This window comes from Amphiura filiformis, chromosome 8 (assembly GCF_039555335.1).
Source record: "Amphiura filiformis chromosome 8, Afil_fr2py, whole genome shotgun sequence".
In the NCBI taxonomy this organism is placed as follows: Eukaryota; Metazoa; Echinodermata; class Ophiuroidea; order Amphilepidida; family Amphiuridae; genus Amphiura; species Amphiura filiformis.
Window position 1 is genome coordinate 26,565,524 of NC_092635.1, and position 25,200 is coordinate 26,590,723.

The window sequence follows — 25,200 nt, forward strand, 5'->3', positions numbered from 1 at the left end:
CCGACTCAGGATGATGCGATTCAGCCCCAGAGTCCAGTACGTACCTGGAAAGCAGCAGATCATTGCGGATTCACTCTCACGTGCACCAACAGGAAAACCATCAGATGCTGACAATGCACTGATTGCTGAAGTTGAAGCTTTCGCAGAGAATGTGTTTAATACTCTACCAGCAAGCGAGCAGCGTCTCCAGCAACTAGTCAACGCTCAGAAAGGTGATGAGGAATGCATGAAGATCCGTGAATACTGCTCCACTGGATGGCCAGCATATATGCCTCACTTGCCTCTGTTACGCCAATATTGGGAAAACAGAGCTCATTTGGCAGTTATTGATGATCTTTTACTCTATGACGATCGTATTGTGATTCCAAGGTCCATGAGGCTTGACACTTTGACTTGCATACATCAGGGGCATCTTGGTGTGAGTAAGTGTCGCTCTCGTGCCTGTACTTCTGTGTGGTGGCCGGGAATGTCTAAAACCATCGAAGAGATGGTGATAAAGTGTACCACGTGTGCTATACATAGACCAGAAACTAAAGAACCACTCATGCCCTCCTCACTCCCCTGACAGACCTTGGCAGCGTCTGGGTAGCGACCTTTTCCATTACCAAGGTCAAACATATGTTATCGTCGTTGATTATTATTCACGATGGATTGAAATTTAAAAGCTCAATGACGAAACTTCAGAAAGCACCATAATAGCACTCAAAGAGCTTTTTGTGCAACACGGTATCCCAGATCTTTTGGTTTCGGACAATGGCCCACAGTTTAGCGCAGACATATTCCGCAAGTTTGCAACAACTTACGGATTCGCACACACAACCAGTAGTCCACTATATCCACAAGCCAACGGTGAGGCTAAGAGGGCAGTTCGCACCATTAAAGGACTCTTGAAAAAGAACAGTGACCCTTACTTAGCACTGCTCAGCTACAGATCAACCCCACTACATAATGGCCTGTCCCCTAGCGAGTTGTTAATGGGCCGCAGACTTCGTACGCAGCTTCCAGTGCTCCCGTCAATACTGCAACCAAGATCTCAACAAGATCTTCAGAAGGTTCGCGAGAAGGAAGAAATGTACAGAGACAATCAGCAACGTAACTTTAACAACAGACACAACGCTAGAGAGTTGCCAACTCTTCAGCCGGGTGACAATGTTTGGCTGAGAGACCAAAAACGTTATGGACAGATAATAGAGCGAAGGTCTGAGCCAAGATCTTACCTAGTAAAAACTATGCAAGGCACAGTGCGCCGTAACAGATCAGCACTGGTGTCCATCGCACAACCTAAAGACACAGCTGTCAGTACACAGCAAGAACAACCAAAGACAAGCACCAATCATCGGTATCAGCAAGTTCAACAGCCACAAGTCCCAGCTCCTCCAACCAGCAAGCTTCAGACAGCTACAATAGTCCCAGCGTCTTCAACCAGCAACAACAGTTCGTCGCAAGCTACGCCAGAACCAGTTACTCAGATGAAGACTCGCAGTGGCAGAGTAGTAAAGCCAAATCCAAAATACAGTGACTTTGTGCGCTACAAGACAAGTTAAAAGTTTCAGAAAAAGAAACTAAAGACAATCAAGTTTACCTTTTGAAGTTTGTTGAAGTTAAAAGTTCAGAAAAAGAAACTAAAGACAATCAAGTTTGTTCAAGTTAAGTTTCAGAAAAAGAAACTATGGACCTTTCAATTGGGCAAAACAAATTTGACCTAATTTAGTGCCCAAAGCATTTTTAATGTTCAGTAGTTAGAAAATTTGAACTGTTAAAAGCCAAAAAGCATTGGACTTTATCTATTTCTACTTTGTTGTTTACAAAGTTTGCAAAAAAGAAGTTGCAAAAAGTTGCAAAAGTTTCAGTTGTGTTAAATAGTTAAGCAAGAACCAGAAGTGCTTTTAAAAAAGGACATTGTGCAAAAGACACTCAAATCAGAAATGGACAAGTTATGAACATGGAAAGGAAAAGGACACTCAAGTGAAAGAAACAATCATACTCAGTTCAATAGAGTATAAAATCTGCATTTAATAACTTCTCATTGAGAACTTTTACAAAAACATTTAAATGCACAGTTTCATACTTAAGGGGGAGATGTAGTATTATGTACGTGCACACTGTTTGTATAGCACCCCCAACGTTCATTACGCATAGTAACGAGACTAGCATCCGCCATTAAACATATTCTTGTCATGCATATCGTCTGCCTTGTTTCCATCTATTTTACCTAATAATAGAGGTACCATTTATCTGTCATCACATTAATTTTGTACTTCTAAAAGAGGTACAGATGGTTTGTGATAATTCATGGGGTGGGGACACACTTCCCTTTGGTTACACAGCAAGTTCTGCAGAGAAGTGTAGGGACATGCAATTAAGGGATCTAAAATGAGCGTTTATTGCGTTTCGACAGTATTTTTGTGGGACATGAGAGTACCTCAGACCTATCGAATTGCATTCTGAATACGAAGCATGTCTTTCTGATATCAAATAATTTTCATTTTTGAAAATCACAATATAATACAAATTTTATGACAAATTATAAAATTTGATATTTTTCAAATTTTGATATATAACAGTCCTCGAAGTAAATTATATAAATCTAATGACATATTCTTAAAGTGTATGTAGCAGGGAGGAAAAGCTGACGGTCAATTGAAAATTTTGACCTTTCATATTGAAGATATGGATTTTTTTCCCAAAAGACCTAATTTTTTTTGGTGTTTTGGGAAAAAAATCCATATCTTCAATACGAAAGGTCAAAATTTTCAATTGATCGTCGGCTTTTCATCCCACCTACATACACTTTAAGTATAAATCATCAGAATTATAAAGTTTACTTCAAGTACTGTTAAATATCAAAATATCAATTTTTAGCTCATTGTGTTAGCACAATGAACTCTAGGCATGATCCATTTTTCTGTATGTTTTTTTCTTTCGCTTCCTACATCGTTTGAGCAATGGATCTGGTAATTTGAGGCGGCGATCTTTGCATGATGGTTCATGATTGTTACTTATTTAGCTAAAAAAATTCGGACGGAAAGTATCATTTTTGGAGCATTTTCTTACGAAAAGTTTTACCTAGTTTCATGGAATAGTCTCCTATGCAGACTGTTTGTGGTGCTTTTCATATTACAAACACTGTACAAACTCCTTGATCGTGCGAATTTGTAAAAGAGATGGTTGAACTTTACTGTTTCAGTGCGGCTACAATGTCTGCTTTTCAGTGTTGCTTTTAGCACCAATTGGGCTTGTGCAGTCTATAGGCCCTTACTTCTGTGCACGAGCCATGAGCAAATAGTGTCTCAAATTCTCCCAAATCAGAACTAATTGGGCTACCAAATTGTTGGTTGGCAACCCTGATTATGAACAAACATCTCACTCATTTACACTTTATATCACACATCTTGACCCAATTAGTTATGTAAACATTTACTCAAGGACACAGGTGAAATGTCCTTTTGACTGGCACTGGCCTAGTATATCAGTATATGGGACCATGACAGCCCCTCTCTGACATTACAAAACAGACAACCAGAAAGTCTGAACAGGGAAGTGCTGGGGTAAACACTAGGCTAGTGGCCTTTCCCTGTTCTGAGGATTGAAGGGAGCACTTGTTTGAAATATGAAGTCAGGAAAATTAGATGTGTGTGCAAAATTTTATTTATTTATTTATTTCATTTACCATGAAAGTGTTGTAGTTTTTAAGTTTCAAGTTTTTATTTGGAAATTGCTTTTACATCAGTGGCACTCAATCTATCCGATGGTGCATTCAAGACATTAAATATACTTGTGAACAAAACTGTATTAAACAAAATAAAATCAAAGGATACTCGACAAGCAAAAGGTACAAATAAATAAATGCCTTGAATAAATAAATATCTTGAGAACCGCAAGTATATTTTCAAAATGCTGATTTGTGCTTGATCACAGCACTATGGTGATTTTGAGGTTTGAGAATACTGAAATGTGTTTTTCAAAGTTGGCAGCCCTGTATACATAGTTATACATGGCTATACATAGCTATATATGGCTATACATGGCTATGACATGGTTACATATGGTTATACATAACTATGCATGGCTATACATGGCCATACATAGCTATCCATGGCTATACATAGCCATGCATGGCTATACATAGCTATGCATGGCTATACATAGCTATGCATGGCTATACATAGCTACGCATGGCTATACATAGCTACGCATGGCTATACATAGCTACGCATGGCTATACATAGCTACGCATGGCTATACATAGCTATGCATGGCTATACATAGCTATGCATGACTATACATAACTATGCATGGCTATACATAGCTATGCATGCCATTTACCATGAAAGTGTTGTAGTTTTTAAGTTTCAAGTTTTTATTTGGAAATTGCTTTTACATCAGTGGCACTCATCTATCCGATGGTGCATCCAAGACATTAAATATACAAACAAAACTGTATTAAACAAAATAAAATCAAAGGATACTCGACAAGCAAAAGGTACAAATAAATAAATGCCTTGAATAAATATCTTGAGAACCGTAAGTATATTTTCAAAATGCTGATTTGTGCTTGATCACAGCACTATGGTGATTTTGAGAATACTGAAATGTGTTTTTCAAAGTTGGCAGCCCTGTATACATAGCTATACATGGCTATACATGGCCATGACATGGTTACATATGGCTATACATGGCCATACATAGCTATCCATGGCTATACATAGCTATCCATGGCTATACATAGCTATTCATGGCTATACATAGCTATGCATGGCTATACATAGCTATGCATGGCTATACATAGCTATGCATGGCTATACATAACTATGCATGGCTATACTATGCATGGCTATACATAGCTATGCATGCCATTTACCATGAAAGTGTTGTAGTTTTTAAGTTTCAAGTTTTTATTTGGAAATTGCTTTTACATCAGTGGCACTCATCTATCCGATGGTGCATCCAAGACATTAAATATACAAAACTGTATTAAACAACATAAAATCAAAGGATACTCGACAAGCAAAAGGTACAAATAAATAAATGCCTTGAATAAATAAATATCTTGAGAACCGTAAGTATATTTTCAAAATGCTGATTTGTGCTTGATCACAGCACTATGGTGATTTTGAGAATACTGAAATGTGTTTTTCAAAGTTGGCAGCCCTGTATACATAGCTATACATGGCCATGACATGGTTACATATGGCTATACATGGCCATACATAGCTATCCATGGCTATACATAGCTATCCATGGCTATACATAGCTATCCATGGCTATACATAGCTATACATAGCTATGCATGGCTATACATAGCTATGCATGGCTATACATAACTATGCATGGCTATACTATGCATGGCTATACATAGCTATGCATGGCTATACATAGCTATGCATGGCTATACATATCTATGCATGGCTATACATAGCTACGCATGGTATTCCTGACCATAACCCATAACAAATGAGCTACAGCACCAGTGGTGCTCTTCTTAATGATTTGCCATAAAATGTGTATTGAATTGCGAATTTCAAAAATCAAAATTATTTGATATCAGAATGACATTCTTCGTATTCAGAATGCAATTCGATATGTCTGATGTGCTCTATGTCCCACAATAAATACTGTCCAAACGTTCATACCCCAGCCCTTAAGGAACATTATTTATTTGGTTAATAAAGTTCTTTAACAAGACCAAAGGAAAACTTATTTTTTCTGGACAGTTTCGCTAGAACCTTCTGGCTTTTCAAAGCGATTGATGTTGATTAATACAACATCAATTGCTTTAAGAAAGCCAGAAGGCTTCTGGTGAAACTGTCAGCAGAAAAATGCGAGTTTGGTCTTGGCAAAGAACTTTAATTAACTGTTTAATCAACAGACCTGATGAACCTCTTCAGTCACATTATTTATTTATTATTAATTTTAATTGGAAAGATTGACACCTTGATATTTGTTTGGAATCATCATTTTTGATAGGACTTGTATATGTAGTTAGTATGATTTAATTATGAATGTTATAAATTGGATCTAATAATGTATAGTAAGATTTGGTATGCAGAGGAATAAATTACTTTTAAATCTAGTTTATATCCTTTTCATTCCTCATTTTATGACTGGAGAAATTTTACTAAGAAGTTTGTAAACAAGGTTCGCAACCTCGGTTCACAACCTCAGACAAGGTTCGCAACCTCTGTGTTGTTTTTGATTCAGCCATGTGTATGAAACCTCATATTACTTCTCTATGTTCTGGTCTCAATCTGCAACTGCGCAACATTACTCGCATCGCATCTGCAAATACCTCGATCACAACACATGCCATCTTGTTGTACATGCACTTGTGCTTTCTAGATTGGATTATGGCAATTAATGCACTTTTATTTGGATCCACCAGCTCAGATCTACAACGCATACAGAACTGGGCGGCCAAGCTTATCCACCGTGCACAGAAGCGAGATCATGCCACACCTTACCTTCAAGAACTTCACTGGATACCGATTCGTGAACGCATCACCTTCAAGATCACGGTTTACATCTTTAAGTGTTTACACGGACTCCTCCAGGCTATTTGTTATCTTGCCTGCATTTGTACCATCCAGCACGACCAAGTCTGCGTTCAGCATTTGATGCCACTCGACTAAGTTTACCAAATACCAGACGCCATCTTCATTTTGCTTCTAATCGCACTTTCTCATATATTACTCCCAAAACATGGAATGCTCTCCCAAAGTCTGTCAGAAACTCTGATTCCATATCTTATTTTAAGAGGTCTCTCAAAACTCAGTTATTTATGCATTAATTGTCTTTTTATTTCATTGTTCCTGTTGTTTCTAGTGTTTCCAAGCACATCGTTTTTGATGTAGATGCGCTATATAAATGCCTGTAATGTAATGTAATGTAATGTAATGTAATGTAATGTAATGTAATGTAATGTAATGTAGTCCATTGTCTGAGGCTGATCCTGTGTGCATGAAAGGTCCCCCCCATCGATATACCAAATCGCTGAAAAGATATACCCCAAAACCATGACACATCTCTGTAAATCTTCAACCAGAATGATGATGATACCAAGCAATTTCACAAAATGTTTTTTGGTTTCGGTCAAAACACTTTATGTGTCACAATCTGGTCCAAAGGTCCAGGGGGGAGGGGGTTCTTCGAAAAAAATTACGGGGATGTGCCACGCAGACTTTCTCTATACCTACTTTTTGCTGTTTTTGCCACCCATCAGTATACCAATTTATCACAAAAAGCACCAAAATTTGCCCTTATTGGGCACTTTTTTGGGTTGGGCGCATTGGTCTCCACTGAAAAACCACCCATTGATAACTGCTGAAAAGGTACCCCAAAACCGTGGCGCATCCCGTATACCTTCAACCAGGGAGAACCCCCTCCAGGCCAAAGGTGGCAAATGATAAAGGTGAAAATATGGAGTTAAAAAACAAGAAAATAACAAGAAAATAGACATTACAAAACTTCATGACTTTAGAACCAAGAATGCTAGTGTTTTCAGTAAATTTTAGTCTATTATATGTACAATGTAATAATTACAGTAACTCAATTTTCAAAAATGCCTCCTTTGGCCCCCATGGACCAGAACGTGTCACATATTATACATTAACAGGTTATATAAAGGTCAAAATTAATGTTTTAAATGTTTTATAGTGTTTTAAAATGTTTTCAAGGTAAAAAAAATGGCACTGAGCAGTCGAAATGCAGAAGTGGAGTTCTGATAGGCTGATTGAATCGTCTTGAAATTTTGGCACCTCCTGCATTTGCCTGTGACCAAACACACACGTGGCAAGTGCAATCCAAAATCTCAGCAGCACGTCCCTACCAAAACCAAACTTGAGTACCCCCCGGGAATCCAAGAAGCTTGCCAATAACTGTTGCATGACTCAGTTTTTTAGGTATCCATGAGGATTCATGGTATGAAAATGCCACAGGTCTTTACCTGAAAGAAAAGAGAAAGAAATAATTATAAAAAAAATTAAAGTTGGTCCTGCACATATTACTATAATCTGTTGCTAGGTTCCTTTTATGCGTAAACCATCACATATATGCGCGTGACGTCAAGCGTGTCCATAGGACCTTGAGGGATATAGTAAGCGCTGGATTAACAGTATGTTTATAATTTGTAAAAGGAATTCTGCAAAAAGTTATATAGCCCACTTCCTCAAGGCAGTGATGTCAGTGCTATGTTACAGTTACTTTGCATGTGCATTTGGTAAACACACCAGTTCTTGGAGTCAATGTGTGTGATTTAATACTGCACTGGCAACCTCTGGAGCTCACACTGACGTTGCTGCATGGAGGAAGCCAACTGGACTTAAGATGGGCATACTTAAGGGATCTAGAATGAGCGTTTATGGCGTTTCGACAGTATTTTTTGTGGGACATGAGAGCACCTCAGACGTATCGAATTGCATTCTGAATACGAAGCATGTCTTTCTGATATCAAATAATTTTCATTTTTTGAAATTCACGATATAATACAAATTTTATGACAAATTATTAAAATTTGATATTTGTCAAATTTTTGATATATAATAGTCATAGAAGTAAATTTTATAAATCTAATGATATATTTTAAAGTGTATGCAGCTGAGAGGAAAAGTTAACGATCAATTGAAAATTTTGACCTTTTATATTGAAGATATGGATTTTTTTCCCAAAAAGACCTAATTTTTTTGGTGTTTTGGGGAAAAAATCCATATCTTCAATACGAAAGGTCAAAATTTTCAATTGATCGTTGGCTTTTCATCCCACCTACATACACTTTAAAGGTGAACCTCATTGAAAATAAAGTTATATATCAATGGAAAGCTTATGGTGCCAGGAAGCAGAAAAGAATATTTTTTATTTGCCTAACGCACCAGGATAGACATAATCTCCATGCAAAGATTGGATATTGGCACCCCTAAATTACAAAACGAAATCGTTCAAATTGGGCGCTTTCGATGATGACGTCAGCACGGGGACACACAGTTACTTCCGGGTTTGATTGTAAACACAATGTCCATGCATTACTGTGGCATGCATCGGGCCAATGCACGAATTCAGTCATTGTCAACTTACTTTACATGAAAAATATCTTCAATAAAATAAGAATAACATGAAGGAAACAATCAAGAATGAAGTTCCTGAATAAAGTGTGTGGATTTAAAAATGGGAAAAGTGCTGGCCGGGGTGATTTGGGATAGGCCAAGCCATCCACGATATCACTGATATGCATAGGGAATATTACAGTAAAGCACGAAGAGCAAAGATTCGCCGAAGAACCGGAATGAAAACAGATTGCAAAAAATAACTGCTAGTGCTACCAGTTCAGATCGTCACACCAAGTTGAGATGAACTTATCACAATGACAAAAAGGAAGGAATAGAATAAGGTACATGTACAGGATTTTTTAATTATTTCTTAGCTTTACAACCGGTCATGTATGATAGGCGAACTCGTGAGATACATACGGGATGAACTCAGTCGCCGAGTCCGGCACCGAGTGTTCAGTATCCGCGACTGTACTGTACTTGCAGACAAAATGACCGATTTTATATTCACATTCTGATATTTCCAACTTATTGCTACTTCATCAGCAAACTGAATTTATTCCTGTAAATGTTCCAAATATAAGATAACGATTGATCAAATCTGCTGAAACACACGCAAGCAGGACGAAGCGAGTCGCTGTGTTTGTGCATAAACCCTGGAACCACCTGTCGGGTCCCTTCTTCAGCAGCAATTTACGCATCATGTGCGGTAATCCATAAAACATGAATGGTTCACTTTTCAGTACCGTATACCGATTGTACTATCATTAAAGAATCGTGACACAAGTGACAATATTTTAATTTTATTCAGATTTCAGAATTCCATCAAATAATGCCCAAATTGTATTTATTTTATAATTAAATATCTGTTTCTTTCAATCGTGATTGTGTGGAAAGAATGTATTACCGCAATGCACTAAATATGAAAACCAAGTTTATATGGGCTGGATTTGATGAAATCGGCGGCTTTTTTATTAATTTTTGATTACTGCAAGACGATATTTTTTAAATCAGATATTTTAAAATGAATCAAGAATAGGGAATGTCACAAACAAGTATTTAATTTTAATTTTGATTTAAACTTTTGATCCAAACACAAGGAATTAATTCCTACCTCGGAATTTTCGGAATTTTCAGATGGTACTCGCTGATGAAAGATGGAGTACCATCTGAAAATTCCGAGGTAGGAATTAATTCCTTGTGTTTGGATCAAAAGTTTAAATCAAAATCATGATTTATACCAACACAGATGAACTTTCATGAAAGTATTTAATTTGTTATTCGATCATGTTTATTCAGTCCATGACATGAACGGCAGCAGCAAGCATTTGCGCATGGAATAGATCCCAGCGCGAAATTCAAACTCAATTACCCAATTATACCCAGCTAGTTATGACTGATTTTGTCAAATATTTAAAAAAAATTTACGTGTTGACAATAATTCTATTATTTCTAATATATATAGAAGGAACCAGCAACTTGAAGATTCCTCTAATTTCAAGCTTTATTGTGAAAATCAGACTTGCCGGGCAGCTTGCAAAGTACAGGAAGCAAGTCTTGTTTACATGTTTCCGAGCAGGATCACGTGACTGCGAACCCTGAACTTACGTCACAAGCATTCCCAAGGTCATAGACGATTGATTTGGGTGCTTTTTGGGCGCCTTAAAAAAGACCAAAAATTCATTCGTTTTTTTAATTTTTCAGCTTTATTGGCCATCAAAAAATCGGAAAAATAGTTTTTAGTATCCTGACATCATAAGCTTTCCATTGATGTATAACTTTATTTTCAATGAGGTTCACCTTTAAGTATAAATCATCAGATTTATAAAGTTTACTTCAAGTACTGTTAAATATCAAAAATATCAATTTTTAATGATTTGCCATAAAATGTGTATTACATTGCGAATTTCAAAAATCAAAATTATTTGATATCAGAAGGACATTCTTCGTATTCAGAATGCAATTCGATATGTCTGATGTGCTCTAATGTCCCACAATAAATACTGTCCAAACGTTCATACCCCTTCCCTTAAGGACCTCCCTGACCAAGTTTCACATTGCCATCAAAAATATTCCCTGAATAAGAATACCTTAATATCAAACTTTGTACCCAAAGAAGTTTTATACTAAAAAAAGATGCATAATTTTTGGACTCCCATTACAAACAGGCCTATTTATGAAAATTACCACAAGTTAGCTTTTGTATTTTTCCAGCCCTATAAATATCATTAATTATCCTGGTGCAATATCAGGAAAAAGTTGCCCCACAGATGTCAAGTTCTAATAGACCTTTTAGGGAGGAATTTTTATGAAAACACTAATCATGTGCAACCATCAATCATTCAGCCAATCAATTTCTGGCTATTTGAATGTATTTTGACCACGTAGTGGATGCCACATTCAATATGCTGCATCCGTGGTGTAGCCAGGTTTCATAAGAGCAACATGGTATATCGCTCATTCTACAAAATCCGGTGCCAATCCACTATAAAAATTGAAAAAATAAAAGTTGTTCAAAAAGACCTGCTTTTTTGTGTTTTTAAGAGTAAATGTATCACTACTTTCAGATGTAAAAAATTGCCAACACCACTTGCATATTTTTCTTTCAGGAAGTCATGATGTTTTTAACACTAAAACTCAATGTAATGTGAGCTATGTTACTGACTACAAAATGGGCTGGTTTTACTCAATCCAAGGTCATAAAAAGCAAACTAAAGATCACTTGAGTGAAATGTAAAACAGATTTCACCATTTCATAGAAGTTTTGAAGATGCGTAAATGAGTGTGTAACGTAGCTCACAGTAACGTAGTTCACTGGTTTTTAATGTGATTTGCGAACGTTAGAACGTTATGTCGGTTAATTCTAATATAAATGGGGTTCGACCACTGGTAGCTTTCACATGTTATTAGGAAGTGCATACTATAGAATCCTGGTAACGTAGCTCACCAATCTTAACATGGTCGGTTGAAATTTCAATGTTTACAACATTTCTATGCCAAAAATGCTACAGCATCACGATTTTTACTGTGATTTTAAAAACCTATGAGTGTTTCCTTTCAAAACCGCAAATTACATTGATACCTCTGTTTTAGTTCTTTCCAATAACGTGTGTTACAAAGGGGTAACGTAGCTCACAGCGTTTTGGTGGAAAGTGCAATTTATTTTAGAATTACACAAAGACGTTTTAATCACTAAAAATAATGTTGATAAACAATATGATGGTGCGTTATCTAATTAAAAACAACAAATATGTAAAGATATCGCATTTATTCAAAGAAAATATTAAGGGTCAGATTTGACACTTGAGCAGTGGAAACGCATTTTTAGCGATTTTGGAGCCTTTGCAAGGGTTAATCAGGCTGAAGAAAGCATTTAAAGTATGGAAAACTATATATGTCCGTGTAGATCTCGTTGAGTTCTACCAGAAAAACAACATATTTGATGCCCTAAATGCTCGACAAAGTGTTTGTGGACCAAAGAATGGAAAAAAAGGCTATTGGCACCGGATTTTGTAGAATGAGCGATATGATTGGTGTGAACAATGGTACCATGGCACATGCTCATCACCAGTGTGTGTGATTGGTTGTGAGATTTTTACTCCATCTGAACTAATTATTAGTAATTTCAAATGATTTCAAATCATCTATTAGGGAGTGAAACTTACACCTTTCCTCTAAGCTCCTTGTAGCTTTCCATCCTAGTTCCTTCCATGCTAATGTGGGATCACTGTAAAATGTACCAATATCTCCAGGTCTTCGCTTTTCAATAACATAAGGTACCTGCAAAGGAATAAATAAAGTCAGTTCAGTGTAAATCTTACAGGCATGAGATTTTCCTGTGTTTCCATGGTTTCCCGCTTCTTGGGCTTTCACATTATTTGGCAACTCCGCCCGTGATCAGCATGCAATACTAGCAACTGTCTACATGGCACGCAGATTCACTTGAAGAAAAAATAGCTAATAAAAGTTCCTTGTCAAGACCAAAGGAAAAACTTACGTTTTTTTGCTGACAGTTTCGCCAGAAACCTTATGAGAGTTGCTGGCCCCCTATTGTCCTAGGTAACTTTTCACTCTTTTACATTTAATTGGGCCAGCAATTAACTCTCATAAAATATTCAAAGGATCCATTGTTGGTCCAGTATGGGAGTGTTTTGGACTAAACTGCCCCACTACAACAAAATGGGCACAACCAACATTGATCAATGGACACAGACCGCAATGTGCTATAGTTTGCACTGATATCAATTTAAAGCAGTTGATTTTAGGGTGTCCCAGGCCAGATGTTGTGTAGTTAGATAACAACTTTAAATAAAAAACAATATCTAACCTTTTTTGCGGAAGCTTTTTCTAGAGCTGCAATCATTTCCAGTACGGAGTAACCCCTGCCCTTCTCCAAGATTGTATATTCTCAATCCACAGCTGTTATTATTGTCTTCTATTTTGGCTAAAGCTGCTGCAATACCTTGTGCTAAATCAACTACATGAGGATAATCACGAACACCTGTATCAAGATGAAGATATACATTGGGTGTTCCATTCGAAATCTGCATACCCCTGTGGAAGATTTAAGAAACATCTTCCACAGAGGGAGTAAGTTTTTCAAATGGAACTGCAAGGGATAGTTGTTTTGAAACCCATATTCCTCTGTGTATGGTTCTACCTATATCTTCCACAACGAGAGAGAATATCTCAAATGGAAGTTACCAAATTGTCTATTGTATTTGTTGAAACCCATACTCCCTCTGTGGAAGACTTTTGCTAAATCTTCAGTGGGGGAGCATGTCTATGGAACGTTTTAAAGGAAATTATTCAAAATTGTACATTGCAATTCTGCTACATGTATACTGCTGCTACCAAATTGTGGAGATAGTGACACTGCATTGATAATCTGGGTATCATGCTTTACACTGGTATGAGAACAAGGAGTTTGATTCATTACTTTAAATGATAACAAATATATAGAATCACTGTATATCAAACAATTAGACAAATGGCTTTCTTTATGACATCTTCATTCACTTCTTAGTACTCATTTACTTTGTATACGTGCTATTCCATTTGAAATCTATACACCCCCTATGGAAGACATGACCTTAATCTCTCACAAAGGGAGTATCGATTTCAAATGGACTCACACATCACCTGTCACCTGTCGGTCGGTATTTCCATGGCTCATGCGGTATATTTATGTATCACACTAAAAGCCATCCAATATAATATGCTGAAACTACAGTTTGGGCAGCATTTGCCATGAGATTATTAAGTTTCCTGCCAGACTGTCTCTAATCCTGATATCAATAGGCTCTCCACCTAAGCCATACATCCTACCCCACCCCACCCCAAACTCAATACAGACATACCAGTTCCATCAGGTGTGTCATAGTCATTACCAAACACTCCGGTATGAGATTCTTTGGTGTGCCAGGCAGCGTTTGAAATAGGGCCGGTCAGCCGGCCATTGGCCTGTAACTTTTTGGCCTGGCTGGTAAATTTTCTGCTTGGCATATATAGTTGCTGGCCCCTGGCCGGTAACTTTTTAAGGTCAAGCCCGGCTGGCCTGTAACTTTTTTAGGCATATTTCGAACACTGGTGCCAGGTAGATATTCCACTAGTAACCCTGATGGATGGACCATCCCACCCAAACCCACCCCACTGTACCCGAAAGTCTTACAGACATACCAGTTCCATCGGGTGTGTCGTAGTCATTACCAAACACTTTTAAATGTGGTATATTCCCTAGTGCAGCCTGGACAGCATTTGCCATGAGATTCTTGGGTGTACCAGATGGGTATTCCCCTAGTAACCCTGATGGATGGGCACCAACAGGATTGAAGTAACGCAGCAAAATCATATTCCAGCTCTGAAATATAACAAAGAGTCAAACTTGTATGTAGTATACTCATACTATTAAATGTTTTTTCTAACAGAAAGAGGTAAGTTTTCTTTCGCTTTTTCCCAATTTGGAGTTTGTTGGGTAAGTTAACCGAACCTTTCTCTTGGTCTGGTCTTGGGTAGTCGCGATCCTTCGGGGGGCGAGCGACGAAGCTGCGAGCTTCGCCGCGGCAGCAAGCGGTGAAATATTATACGTGGCGCTCCCACTACGGTGGTCCAGGCAGAGCCTTGTTGAAAGGCTAGGTCTTGAGTGTGGTAAGTAGGCTTAAGGATAGGCCTTTATCCTGTAATCAGCACAACACCAAGTCCTGAGCTACTGCGGCAAGGCGTCATCTTGCGATATGAATGTTGTTTTGTGTGTACTTAAGGCAGCTGTGTACTCTAGACATTTTTTCTTTCGTAAAATTGAGTTTTTTTGATATGTTTGTACTTTGTTATGTTTTTTATCAATACAAGGAAGGAAAATCCAGATTTGTAAACTCCAACTGCAATATTTTAAGGATTTTATTTCACTATTCCACTCGTGTTTGAAATTGAAAAGGAAAGAAAATCTTTGTTGTACCAGCAGGGTACATGCGCGCAAGAACGCATCACGTTGCGTATCGCGCAATTTGTTAACGCACAAATACGCTACACCATGGAAGCACAAAAACCTAGTGGTCAAATGGCTCCGTTTTAGCTGATAAAATGTGGGTTTTTTCAAGTTCTATCCCCGATTTAAATATCAAGTTATGAATGGATTTCGCTCAAACTTCTCAAGGGGCCGTGGATTTACCTGATGTTTATGTAATGTAAGGTAGAAAAATAAAACTGCCGCATTCTCCTGCGAGATTCGATGAAAGTGCAAAATGTGACGACTTTAAACTTCAACGGCCATTATTTCAATGTTCATTTTCTCAGTAAAATGACGATTTAGGTACACGATAACTCAATAAATACAGCATCTATAAGTAAGCAAATATGATCATCGTAAAAAGCATGATCGACTCAAGAAACAGTTTTCTCATTTTTTATATTTTGGTCTATTTCCGATTTTAGGCATCATTTTGTGCAAATAGGCGTTTGTGAATTTTAAAAGTTCAATTTGATGCCTTATATGGTCAATATCTCAAAAAATAAGGCCAATATCAAAAAAAATTTAAAAAAAAACATTTTTGGAATGGAGCCTCAAGATTGAGCTAAAAATAAAATATTTTGGAAAGAGTGTTTTTTTGTTATGATGTACCTAACAAATATTGCCAAAAACTCACTTTTTTGTGATTTTCTTTATAATTGTTGTTTTTACCCCAAATCTGTATTTATATTAAGATATATTGATGTCTTGCCTTCATAAAAATGTATACTTTTATATGTCTTGCGCGAATAATTACAAAGTTATTGCACTTTTACTACATGCATGTCTGAGAGTACACAGCCTCCTTAATATGTTTAGGGAAACAGTGGCAGCAAGCGTATGAAAATATTTTATTTGCATTTAAGTGAAGCGCATTTAGCAAATAAAGGCCTATTCAGTGATTTGCCCATCAAAATTCAGTTCTTTGCATGCTCCTTTGTTTAGTAGCAAATATGTTAGTAGCAAAGTCTCGGCATCACCCGATATTTAGGTAAGCCCATTTGAAATTCACACTCCTTGTGTAAGAGATTATGGATTTCAACTGGAATAGCTGATCTTACCTTATCCTGACTACACACATCTTTGAGCATCGTTTCTGTGAAATATTTACTTTTCCCATATGGACTGGTTATGTCTATTCCAGTGGGTAGAGTCTCAACAAATGGAACAGCATTGGAATGCCCATATACTGTGGCAGAACTTGAAAATATCAGATTCTTCATATTGTGTTCTTTCATTACCTTTAAAATTATTAAAATAAAATATCTGGTTACTCAAATTGGTCCTTGAAATGGGATGTAATTCGCTCTTTTGAAAAGTTTTAATACCAAATCTAATGTTTGACATAGATGTAGAATTGTTAAGTGGATAGATTTATATCAGATTCCTAATTATACATGTACAGGGTGTCCCAAAAAAAAAGGCCCCTCATTGCGCCCTCTTTTTCGCCTATTTCTGAAAGGTTGATCAAATATATTTTGGTATGTATTAAGAACCCTTTAATTGTTAGCTTTAATAAACCAAAACAATTATTTCAACTTTTGAAGATATGCCCTTTTAAAGACAAGTACCTGTTTTCACTCTGTCCACGGATAGCAAACAGAGTGGTTTGATGGGTCATGCTGTGGAGTGGCCTGCAAGATCACCAGACCTCACACCACTTGATTTCTTCATTTGTGGCAAAATCCAAGATCTTTGCAAACATATTACTGCTATATTCGCAAGTATCCGGCGCACAAGGTTGGTACGCAATGCAACTGATGCAATGAGGACTAGGGCTGAAACCTGTATTCGTCAAGGAGGCAACCAGGTAGAGGGCAGAGCAGCACAGTAAACTCACTTCAAAAGAACCAAAGACAAACTAAACAGCCCTTTTCAGGGCTACATTTTATTCCAAAAAGAGAAATGACTTATATTGTCAATAAAAAGAAAGCAAGAAACAATAAAGTAAGAAAGTCAGAAGCATAATAAAACAAAAAGGCATAAAATAACCGAGAAAAACATAAGTAATTGCAAGTATAGCAAAAGAATTCCCATCTCACATCAATTTCGCCCAAATTAATGACACTTAACAAAATCCTTATCCCATAAGCCCACCGGTAAATCCCATTCCCTAAAATAAAGTCGTTATTTTATAAAGTTATCATCGAGGAATGTTTTATATTCATGCATGGTATATGCACTTTTCAATCTTTGAAGTAGCCAAACCTCCTCCGTGGACAGAGTGAAAAACAGACACATTTCTTTAAAAGGGTATATCTTCAAAAGTTATGAGCTGATTGAAATAATTGTTTCGGTTTATTAAAGTTAACGGATAAAGGCTTCTTTACATACCAACATATACTTGATCAACTTTTCTAAAATAGGAGAAAAAGAGGGCGCAATGAGGGGCCTCTTTTTTGGGACACCATGTATTACTGAATATCAGAACTGAAAGGATATTTGAATGTGCTGTGTTAGTGTAATATTAAATCTAAAAAAACGTTGACAACGTAAAGAAATCAGCAAGTTTAAAAACCCACCTCGGCTCACTTTTTGAAACTTGGTCCCATTTGTAAAAGGTACTGATTTAAACTTTATCATATGTACATCCATTTAAAACATTTCCAGAAGTGTTATGTGCAGATGCGATATTAATTTGTAAGCTTTTCTGGAACGACCTGAACGGTTATTATCTTGTTCTTGCATGATAAGCCAATATCTTTTTGTGTTTTGTTTTATAATATCATGATTAATGATTGAATTAAACGAATAACAAGTAGGCTTGTTTGTAATCTTGTTGGAAACGCTGTATTCTGTTGAAATGAAATAAAAACACTGATTTGCTGTTGGTGTTCAAATGGGACCAAGTTTCAAAAAGTGAGCCGAGATTTAAACTTGCTGATTTCTTTACGTTGTCAACGTTTTTTTGGTAGATTTCTTTTCTTTTTATGAATGTAGCCAAGCAGCTCCAAGCTTGGAAAATCAGGTTACGAAGTGCACCATAAAACGAATAAAACGAAAATGGATGTTTGAAGTTGCTATTCTTGATTCATGACAATAAATAATTAAACAAAACTTGATCAGTCGTTTATTTTAAAACTTGCTCGTCACGCGTGACTGTAATGTTCAGAGGCGTACATTAATGATCAATAAACATTTTAATATACTTTAACTATTCAAAGCTACGTAATAAGTAAATAAAATGTAAATATGAACAACACACACCCAATGTTGTCAATGCCAGAGAGACACATATAGAGTAAATCCGATTTAGGCCTACTTCATGTCGGAACTGGTAAATGCGCATATATTTAAGCCTATACTACGGAAGCGTCTAAATGCCCCAGATAATCGTGTTTTAATGTTGCTGGTTCTTTGTAACCCTGCGGGGCAATCTACTTGGCTATCCGAATTTCGCGGTTTGTGGTTCTTTGTTCTTCTTCGGGGCAACCTAGTTGAATATTCCTATTAAGCGGCGGTTGTCAGTGATCTTTCGTGGTTTGTGGTTTTCATCAAGCCCTGCACTCTATCGGGAGCTAATTTATAGTTTAAGCTTGTTAAATATCCATATTTCGTGGTTTGTGGTTCTTTGTAGCCCTGTGGGGGCAATCTAGTTGTATATCCAAATTTCGCGGTTTGTGGTTCTTTATAGCCCTGCGGGGCAATCTAGTTGGTATCAATATTGAGCGGCAGTTGTTGTTGATCTTTCGCGGTTTGTGGTTCTTTATAATCGAATAATCGATAGGCCTGCGGGCAATCTAATTGGATATCCAAATTTCGGGGTTTGTGGCTCTTTGTAGCCCAAGGGGCAATATAGTTGAATATCGTGGTTTGTGGTTTTAATTTCCCTCATCAAGCCCTGCCTCTATCGGGAGCTAGTTTATAGTCTAAGCTTGTTGGATATCCGTATTTCGTGGTTTGTGATTCTTTATAATAGGCCTGCGGGCAATCTATTCTTTCGCGGTTTGTGGTTCTTTGTAATCTTTCGTGTTTTGTGGTTTTAATTTCCCTCATCAAGTCCTGCTCTCTATCGGGAGCTAATTTGTAGTTTAAGCTTGTTGGATATCCATATTTCGTGGTTTGTGGTTCTTTGAAGCCCTGTGGGGCAATAGTTCCATATCCAAATTTCGCGGTTTGTGGTTCTTATAGCCCTGCGGGGCAATCTACTTGGATATCAATATTGAGCGGCAGTTGTTGGCGATCTTTCGCGGTTTGTGGTCTTAATTTGTTGGATATCCATATAATCGATAGGCCTGCGGGCAATCTGGTTGGATATCCAAATTTCGCGGTTTGTAGTTCTTTGTAGCCCTAGTTGGATACCCCTATTAAGCGGCGGTTGTCGGCGATCTTTCGCGGTTTGTGATTTTAATTCCCCTTATTAAGTCCTGCCCTTTAGCCCTGTGGGGAAATCTAGTTGGATATCAATATTCAGCGGCAGTTGTTGGCGATCTTTCGCGGTTTGTGATTTTCATTTATAATATTTAAATCAAATATAATTTCAGTCTGAGCTGTGAACAGAGCCACTGATAAATGTGTTTTAAATGACGAAGATGCCATGATAGTCAGGCATGGTGATAGCATCTGGATGGTGAAAGTAGGCCCAAGGCCTAGGCCTAAATGTGAATAAAAATCAAACATGTTTGTTTGATGAAAAAAAAAAAAATATCACAATAGTAATGGATGCTCGAAATGGTGTTATTCTTGATTTACGACAATAAATTGATTAATAAAACATAAAAAAAAAAGTGATGGGAAGTTTCGAACTTGAGCAAAAATTCATAAATGGATTAGAAGTCCATGGCCTTAACCACTTCGCCACGGGGACGTCCCGTTATTACGATGTGTGAAAGTGGAGTATTTATTAATAGGAATATATGCTGTGGTCCGGAAAGAATAAAAAGAATTGTGAAAACTTGATTTTTTGGCGAATGGGGTCCAGAATTTGTATGTAGGGTATCCAGGAAACTGCCTGGGTATATTTGAAAGTGAATCTGAAAAATTAGTGCGACAGTGACAGCCATGTATGGCTGTAGCAGTGACGAAAGATTGTGGATATCAGTATGATTAGCTATGATTTGCCACTAATTTTGGCTATGAAATACCGCGTGAAATAAAGCAAGAATGTTTGTTTATTATCAAACAATCGGATTGACTGTAAGATTGGTGTAACTTTTGAAATAAAGAGTTATTAAAATATGACACTTTGGACAGTAAATACGATTTAGCATGGTTTTAGATATATTTTGTACCCAGCGAAAAATATCATAGAACAATAGCGTTTTGTTCCGTGTAAATATAGTCTTGCGGTGCATCTGTTTATTCTTCTTTATCAGTCGTTTTTTTTTAAAAACTTGCTGGTCATGCTACCGCGTGACTCTAATTATACCTTCTATTTTAATTATTAATCCCATTATCACTGTTCCATAATGATGTCTTTTTAAAGACTCTTCTTGTTTTGAAGTGGACTTTGTGGAAGAATTCAATCTCACTTTATGCAGGACAATTAATATTTTTCAGGACTGAATAATTAAATTTAAATTGCTCATTCACAAAATGAATTTTTTTTTCAAGCCTTATTTTTTCCACATTATTTCAGTTAATACTAATAATATTTCATAATTTTTGGCAAAGAATAACAAAATTAACATTTGACCAATATCATATATATCATATTATTCATATCATATCATATTATCATATCATATCATATCATATCATATCATATCATATCATATCATATCATATCATCATAATACTAATCACAGAGTGTCCGTCCGTCCGCGCGCTATCGCGTTCGCGTCGTGCGATATGGCGTTCACGCGGTGCGATATCGCATACTCGCGGTGCGATATCGTGTGCTCGTGGTGTGCTATCGCGGAGTATCAACATGGGTGTGCGCCCAGACAAACCCATATGTCTATGGGTGTGCGCAGGGTACCGCATTGCGTATCGGAAAGCATTACAGTGTGACTAACAGGTGCATCTCATCGGACCAATAGGCCTATTTTCAAGACATGATTAACATAAAAAACATCAGTTATGGTGGCCTATATAACCTGTTTGCTTTCACACCCGGCGTTCACATTTCTCCCGATTGAATGGACGGCCTACATCCAGACACTAGGCCTACTAGAATTTCGGGGTATTTTTGGGTCCTCCAATGTGGTAGCAGGACAGGGCTTGAAAGAGGCGAACGATGGGTTTTCAGATTATGGGTACCGAAGTAAGCGTCTCAGCTACAAAACAAAGTTGAGCAAGTTGTGTCTTAATCATTGAGATACGTATATCGTAGTAGTTTGAAAGGTTAGGACAAGTATAGGCCTATCACGAGAACCGCCCAACCCGAGAACCGTGAAATCTAGTATCATATATTATGGCTTTATATTAATGTCTAGTGTGAAATTACAGTAAATTTGCAGCTATACAAGTGAATGACTTTATCTGTTAAATCTTTAGGTTATCAGACTGGTTGGACTTACTTGAACGATATTGCAAGTTCCAATGAAATTGACTTTGTAATAATCCAAGGGTCTCTTCACTGATTCTCCTACAGCTTTAAGTGCAGCTAGATGAATAACAACATCAATACTATACTAGATAGGAAAAATACAACACAGTATGTTAGGAATACATGGCGTAGCTAGGCTGAAAGGGAGTTTTGCGGGGTCCTTCAGGGATCGCTGGGAAACTCACTCAAAGATAGAGGCTCTCATAAACATTTCATTGTTCTTTATTCTTTATTTATTTATCAAATCAATCATCACACGGCCATCCAAATGTCCTTCATTTCTTCCTCCCATGTTTTTTTGACCTTCGACCCAGTGGCTACCCAATTGCAAGAGGGCGCTTGCATAATAACAGGGAAGTATGCGCCCATCTCCACAGGATAGAAGCTGTCATTGTGAGAAGCCCCCTATAGTTTGATCAGCTCGTAATCGGCGGGCCTTCTAACATCACGGTTTAATATCAATATATTTTATTTTGAGAATTGTCTTGTGTCATCTTGCCAGGAGCATTACAAATTATTCTTAACCATGTTAAATGCTATTGTACAACGCTGTTGTAATATTTTGAAATAGCGCTTAATATTACACATAATTTCGATTTATGGTGAACAAAATGATTATCTCCCATGCAGGCCTCAAATCTTATTTTTGGGGGGCACCCATTTTCAAGGCCACTTGGCAAAGACAAAGAAGGCACCAAGACCAACAAGTGATGAAGAATGCCTTGAAGTTGCCAAGGCCAAAACTGAAAAGGGCAAGCAATGAATGGCCTTGGTGGCCTCCCTGAAATTTGAGCCCTGCCCATGTCTCTCTTAGATCTTTCTCTGAATTATCATTAAGACAATATCCCCTGCCCAAATTATCTTGCACCATTAGCCCTCCCCTCCAAATACAAATTAATGCTGGTGTATGCTACCACTGGTCTTACCTTAGAGAATACATCTCTTAGGGCCTCTATATCCACTATATCCACCTGATGGTATTTGACTTGTTTCCCTGTGATTTGACATACTCTATGGATGCTTTCTGGTATGCCACCAGTACCTGTATAAGATTAATATTGGCAATTTAGTTAATTGGCCAATCAATGCTTCAATCCTGAAGAATTAAACCATGCGCACATGATGCATCAACAGAATGAGCCAGTTTGAGCCCGAAGTAGTAAAGAAACCAAGTAAAGTTTTTCTGTTAGCCAAGATCTTACTGATTCCACTGCATATAACATTGTTGCCATGATCTTTTATTCTTTTCTGAAAAACAAAATTGCAATTGTATAAGTTTTATTGTTACAGCCTGTAGTCTCTTTTTTTTTGTAAATCATGACATGCCATCTCAAATTTTTCATTTATGAATTAAAAACAAAATCTAATAAAGTCACAATATACCAGCTGTTTTATGTAGTGGGATTGCTTTTATTCAACATTAATTTTGGTCTTGTCTTTCAGATCAGACTGGACAAACTTGCCTTGCAATCGGAAATCAGTTTTCAATAAACAACAGAAGTTACATCACAAACAAGAACTGTCTAAAAAAAAGGCAGCACCACAGATGAAGATCATGTTTCATATTTATTGCATGATATTGAAGTGCCTGGAATACTGGTAATTTGTTTTGTGTGTCAAACAATTAACCAGGTAGGATACCGGTATCTCTTGGTAAATAATAATAATAATAATTAACAACATTTATCAAGCGCAAAATACAAAGGTTTCTAAGCGCTAACTACAACTTACACTACAACTTAAACTACTACAAAATGGCGTGAACATGACAAGCATAAAAACAGGGTCAATTAATTGAACAAGAAAGTTTTGAGCTTGGTCTTGAATTGATTAATGGAGACAGCAGAATGGATGGTGAAAGGGATATTGTTCCAGAGGAAGGGTGCCACCACTGCAAAGGCCCGGTCGCGATAGGAAGATGTTTTGACAAGCGGTCCAGGTTTTAAAGCGAGCTGGTGAGTGTAACGGAGAGAGCACCATGTACATATATATAAATACTCAAGAATATTCATTTCATGTTGAAAGCTGGACATGGCATTGTTTACCAGTGACATTTTTTGCCACCCCGTGTAAGCAACAGCACAAAAAGGTTGATTCAACATTTTTTTGTTGGTTTGAAAAAGTGAAGAGCAAAAAAAAATTAAAAGAAGGATAATAGGCACTAGCAACCTTGAAAAATAATTTGCTGTGCCGTCCTTTTTGCGGCCCCCTGCTTCCTGGCAGACTCCTCGCCCCAAAGCGCCTCCCCCAATATACGCGCATGTTTATTTACTTAATTCTTTAGTTTGGATTGTGTGTTTCCTCTTCAACATTTTTTTGAATATCATAGCAATGATTGACATGATCAAATAAAGACATCAGATCAAATAAAAAAAGAAAGTGGATTCATAACTTTTATTTAGTTACAAATTATTTTAATTATAATTAATAGATAATTTAATATTAAAAAAAAAGCACTACACTCCTTGCGATTGCTTATAGTATGATATATGGTCTAGCAATTTGTATATGTTCCTCAATTGGTATAAAAAATATCCTGCACATACAGGGTAATAAGCCCGATTTTTGGCGACTTGTCCTGTAAAATTGCCCCGACCAGCTATCTACTGCGACCCTCTGCGTTCACCAGGTCACTTGTGCCTGGCCGAAGATTCGTCAGCATTATCTCCTAGAATTCAGCTGTTAATGCCTAGATATGCTCGACATAAAAAATTTAAAACCTTTATGTATGGTTATACCAACCTGTGACAGCATTGCAGCAGTTGTCAATGATAATGACATCATGACCAGCTTGTAGTATCTCTACAGCACAATGACTTCCAATATACCCAGCACCTCCTGTTACAAGAACACATCTGCTATCCTTGCTTGCCATACTGCTCCAATCACAGAAGAGAATTTATGCTCAAATGAAAGATTGACTATTTTTTTTTTTTTTCTAATCAAAATTAATTACTTCAAAACAGTGCAATCATAGACTGCAACAAGACACAGCTGTATGACAGGGATAGACTATGCATATATGGGTGTTTCAAGTGGAATCGTAGTTTGTTGCATGAACAATTTTAGGTGCAATCATGTGTGTAATATGATCACATTCATATCCGGGGGTGCATATGAAATGGTAATGTAACACTACCTGTCAGGAAATATTAATGCCTTTTAAA

The 25,200-nt window shown here is 37.2% G+C and overlaps 1 protein-coding gene across 1 annotated transcript; it reads right to left on the minus strand.

The window, feature by feature from the left end:
* Nucleotides 1-6,551: 6,551 nt before the first annotated feature.
* Nucleotides 6,552-24,955, minus strand: LOC140158876 (UDP-glucose 4-epimerase-like). The gene is given in 9 exon segments (XM_072182138.1): nucleotides 6,552-7,942; nucleotides 12,704-12,818; nucleotides 13,366-13,419; nucleotides 13,421-13,539; nucleotides 14,718-14,898; nucleotides 16,605-16,784; nucleotides 22,005-22,118; nucleotides 22,960-23,075; nucleotides 24,776-24,955. Coding segments are annotated over 9 exon segments (1,068 nt in total). The 5' UTR covers nucleotides 24,909-24,955; the 3' UTR covers nucleotides 6,552-7,886.
* Between the last annotated feature and the right edge of the window lie 245 nt (nucleotides 24,956-25,200).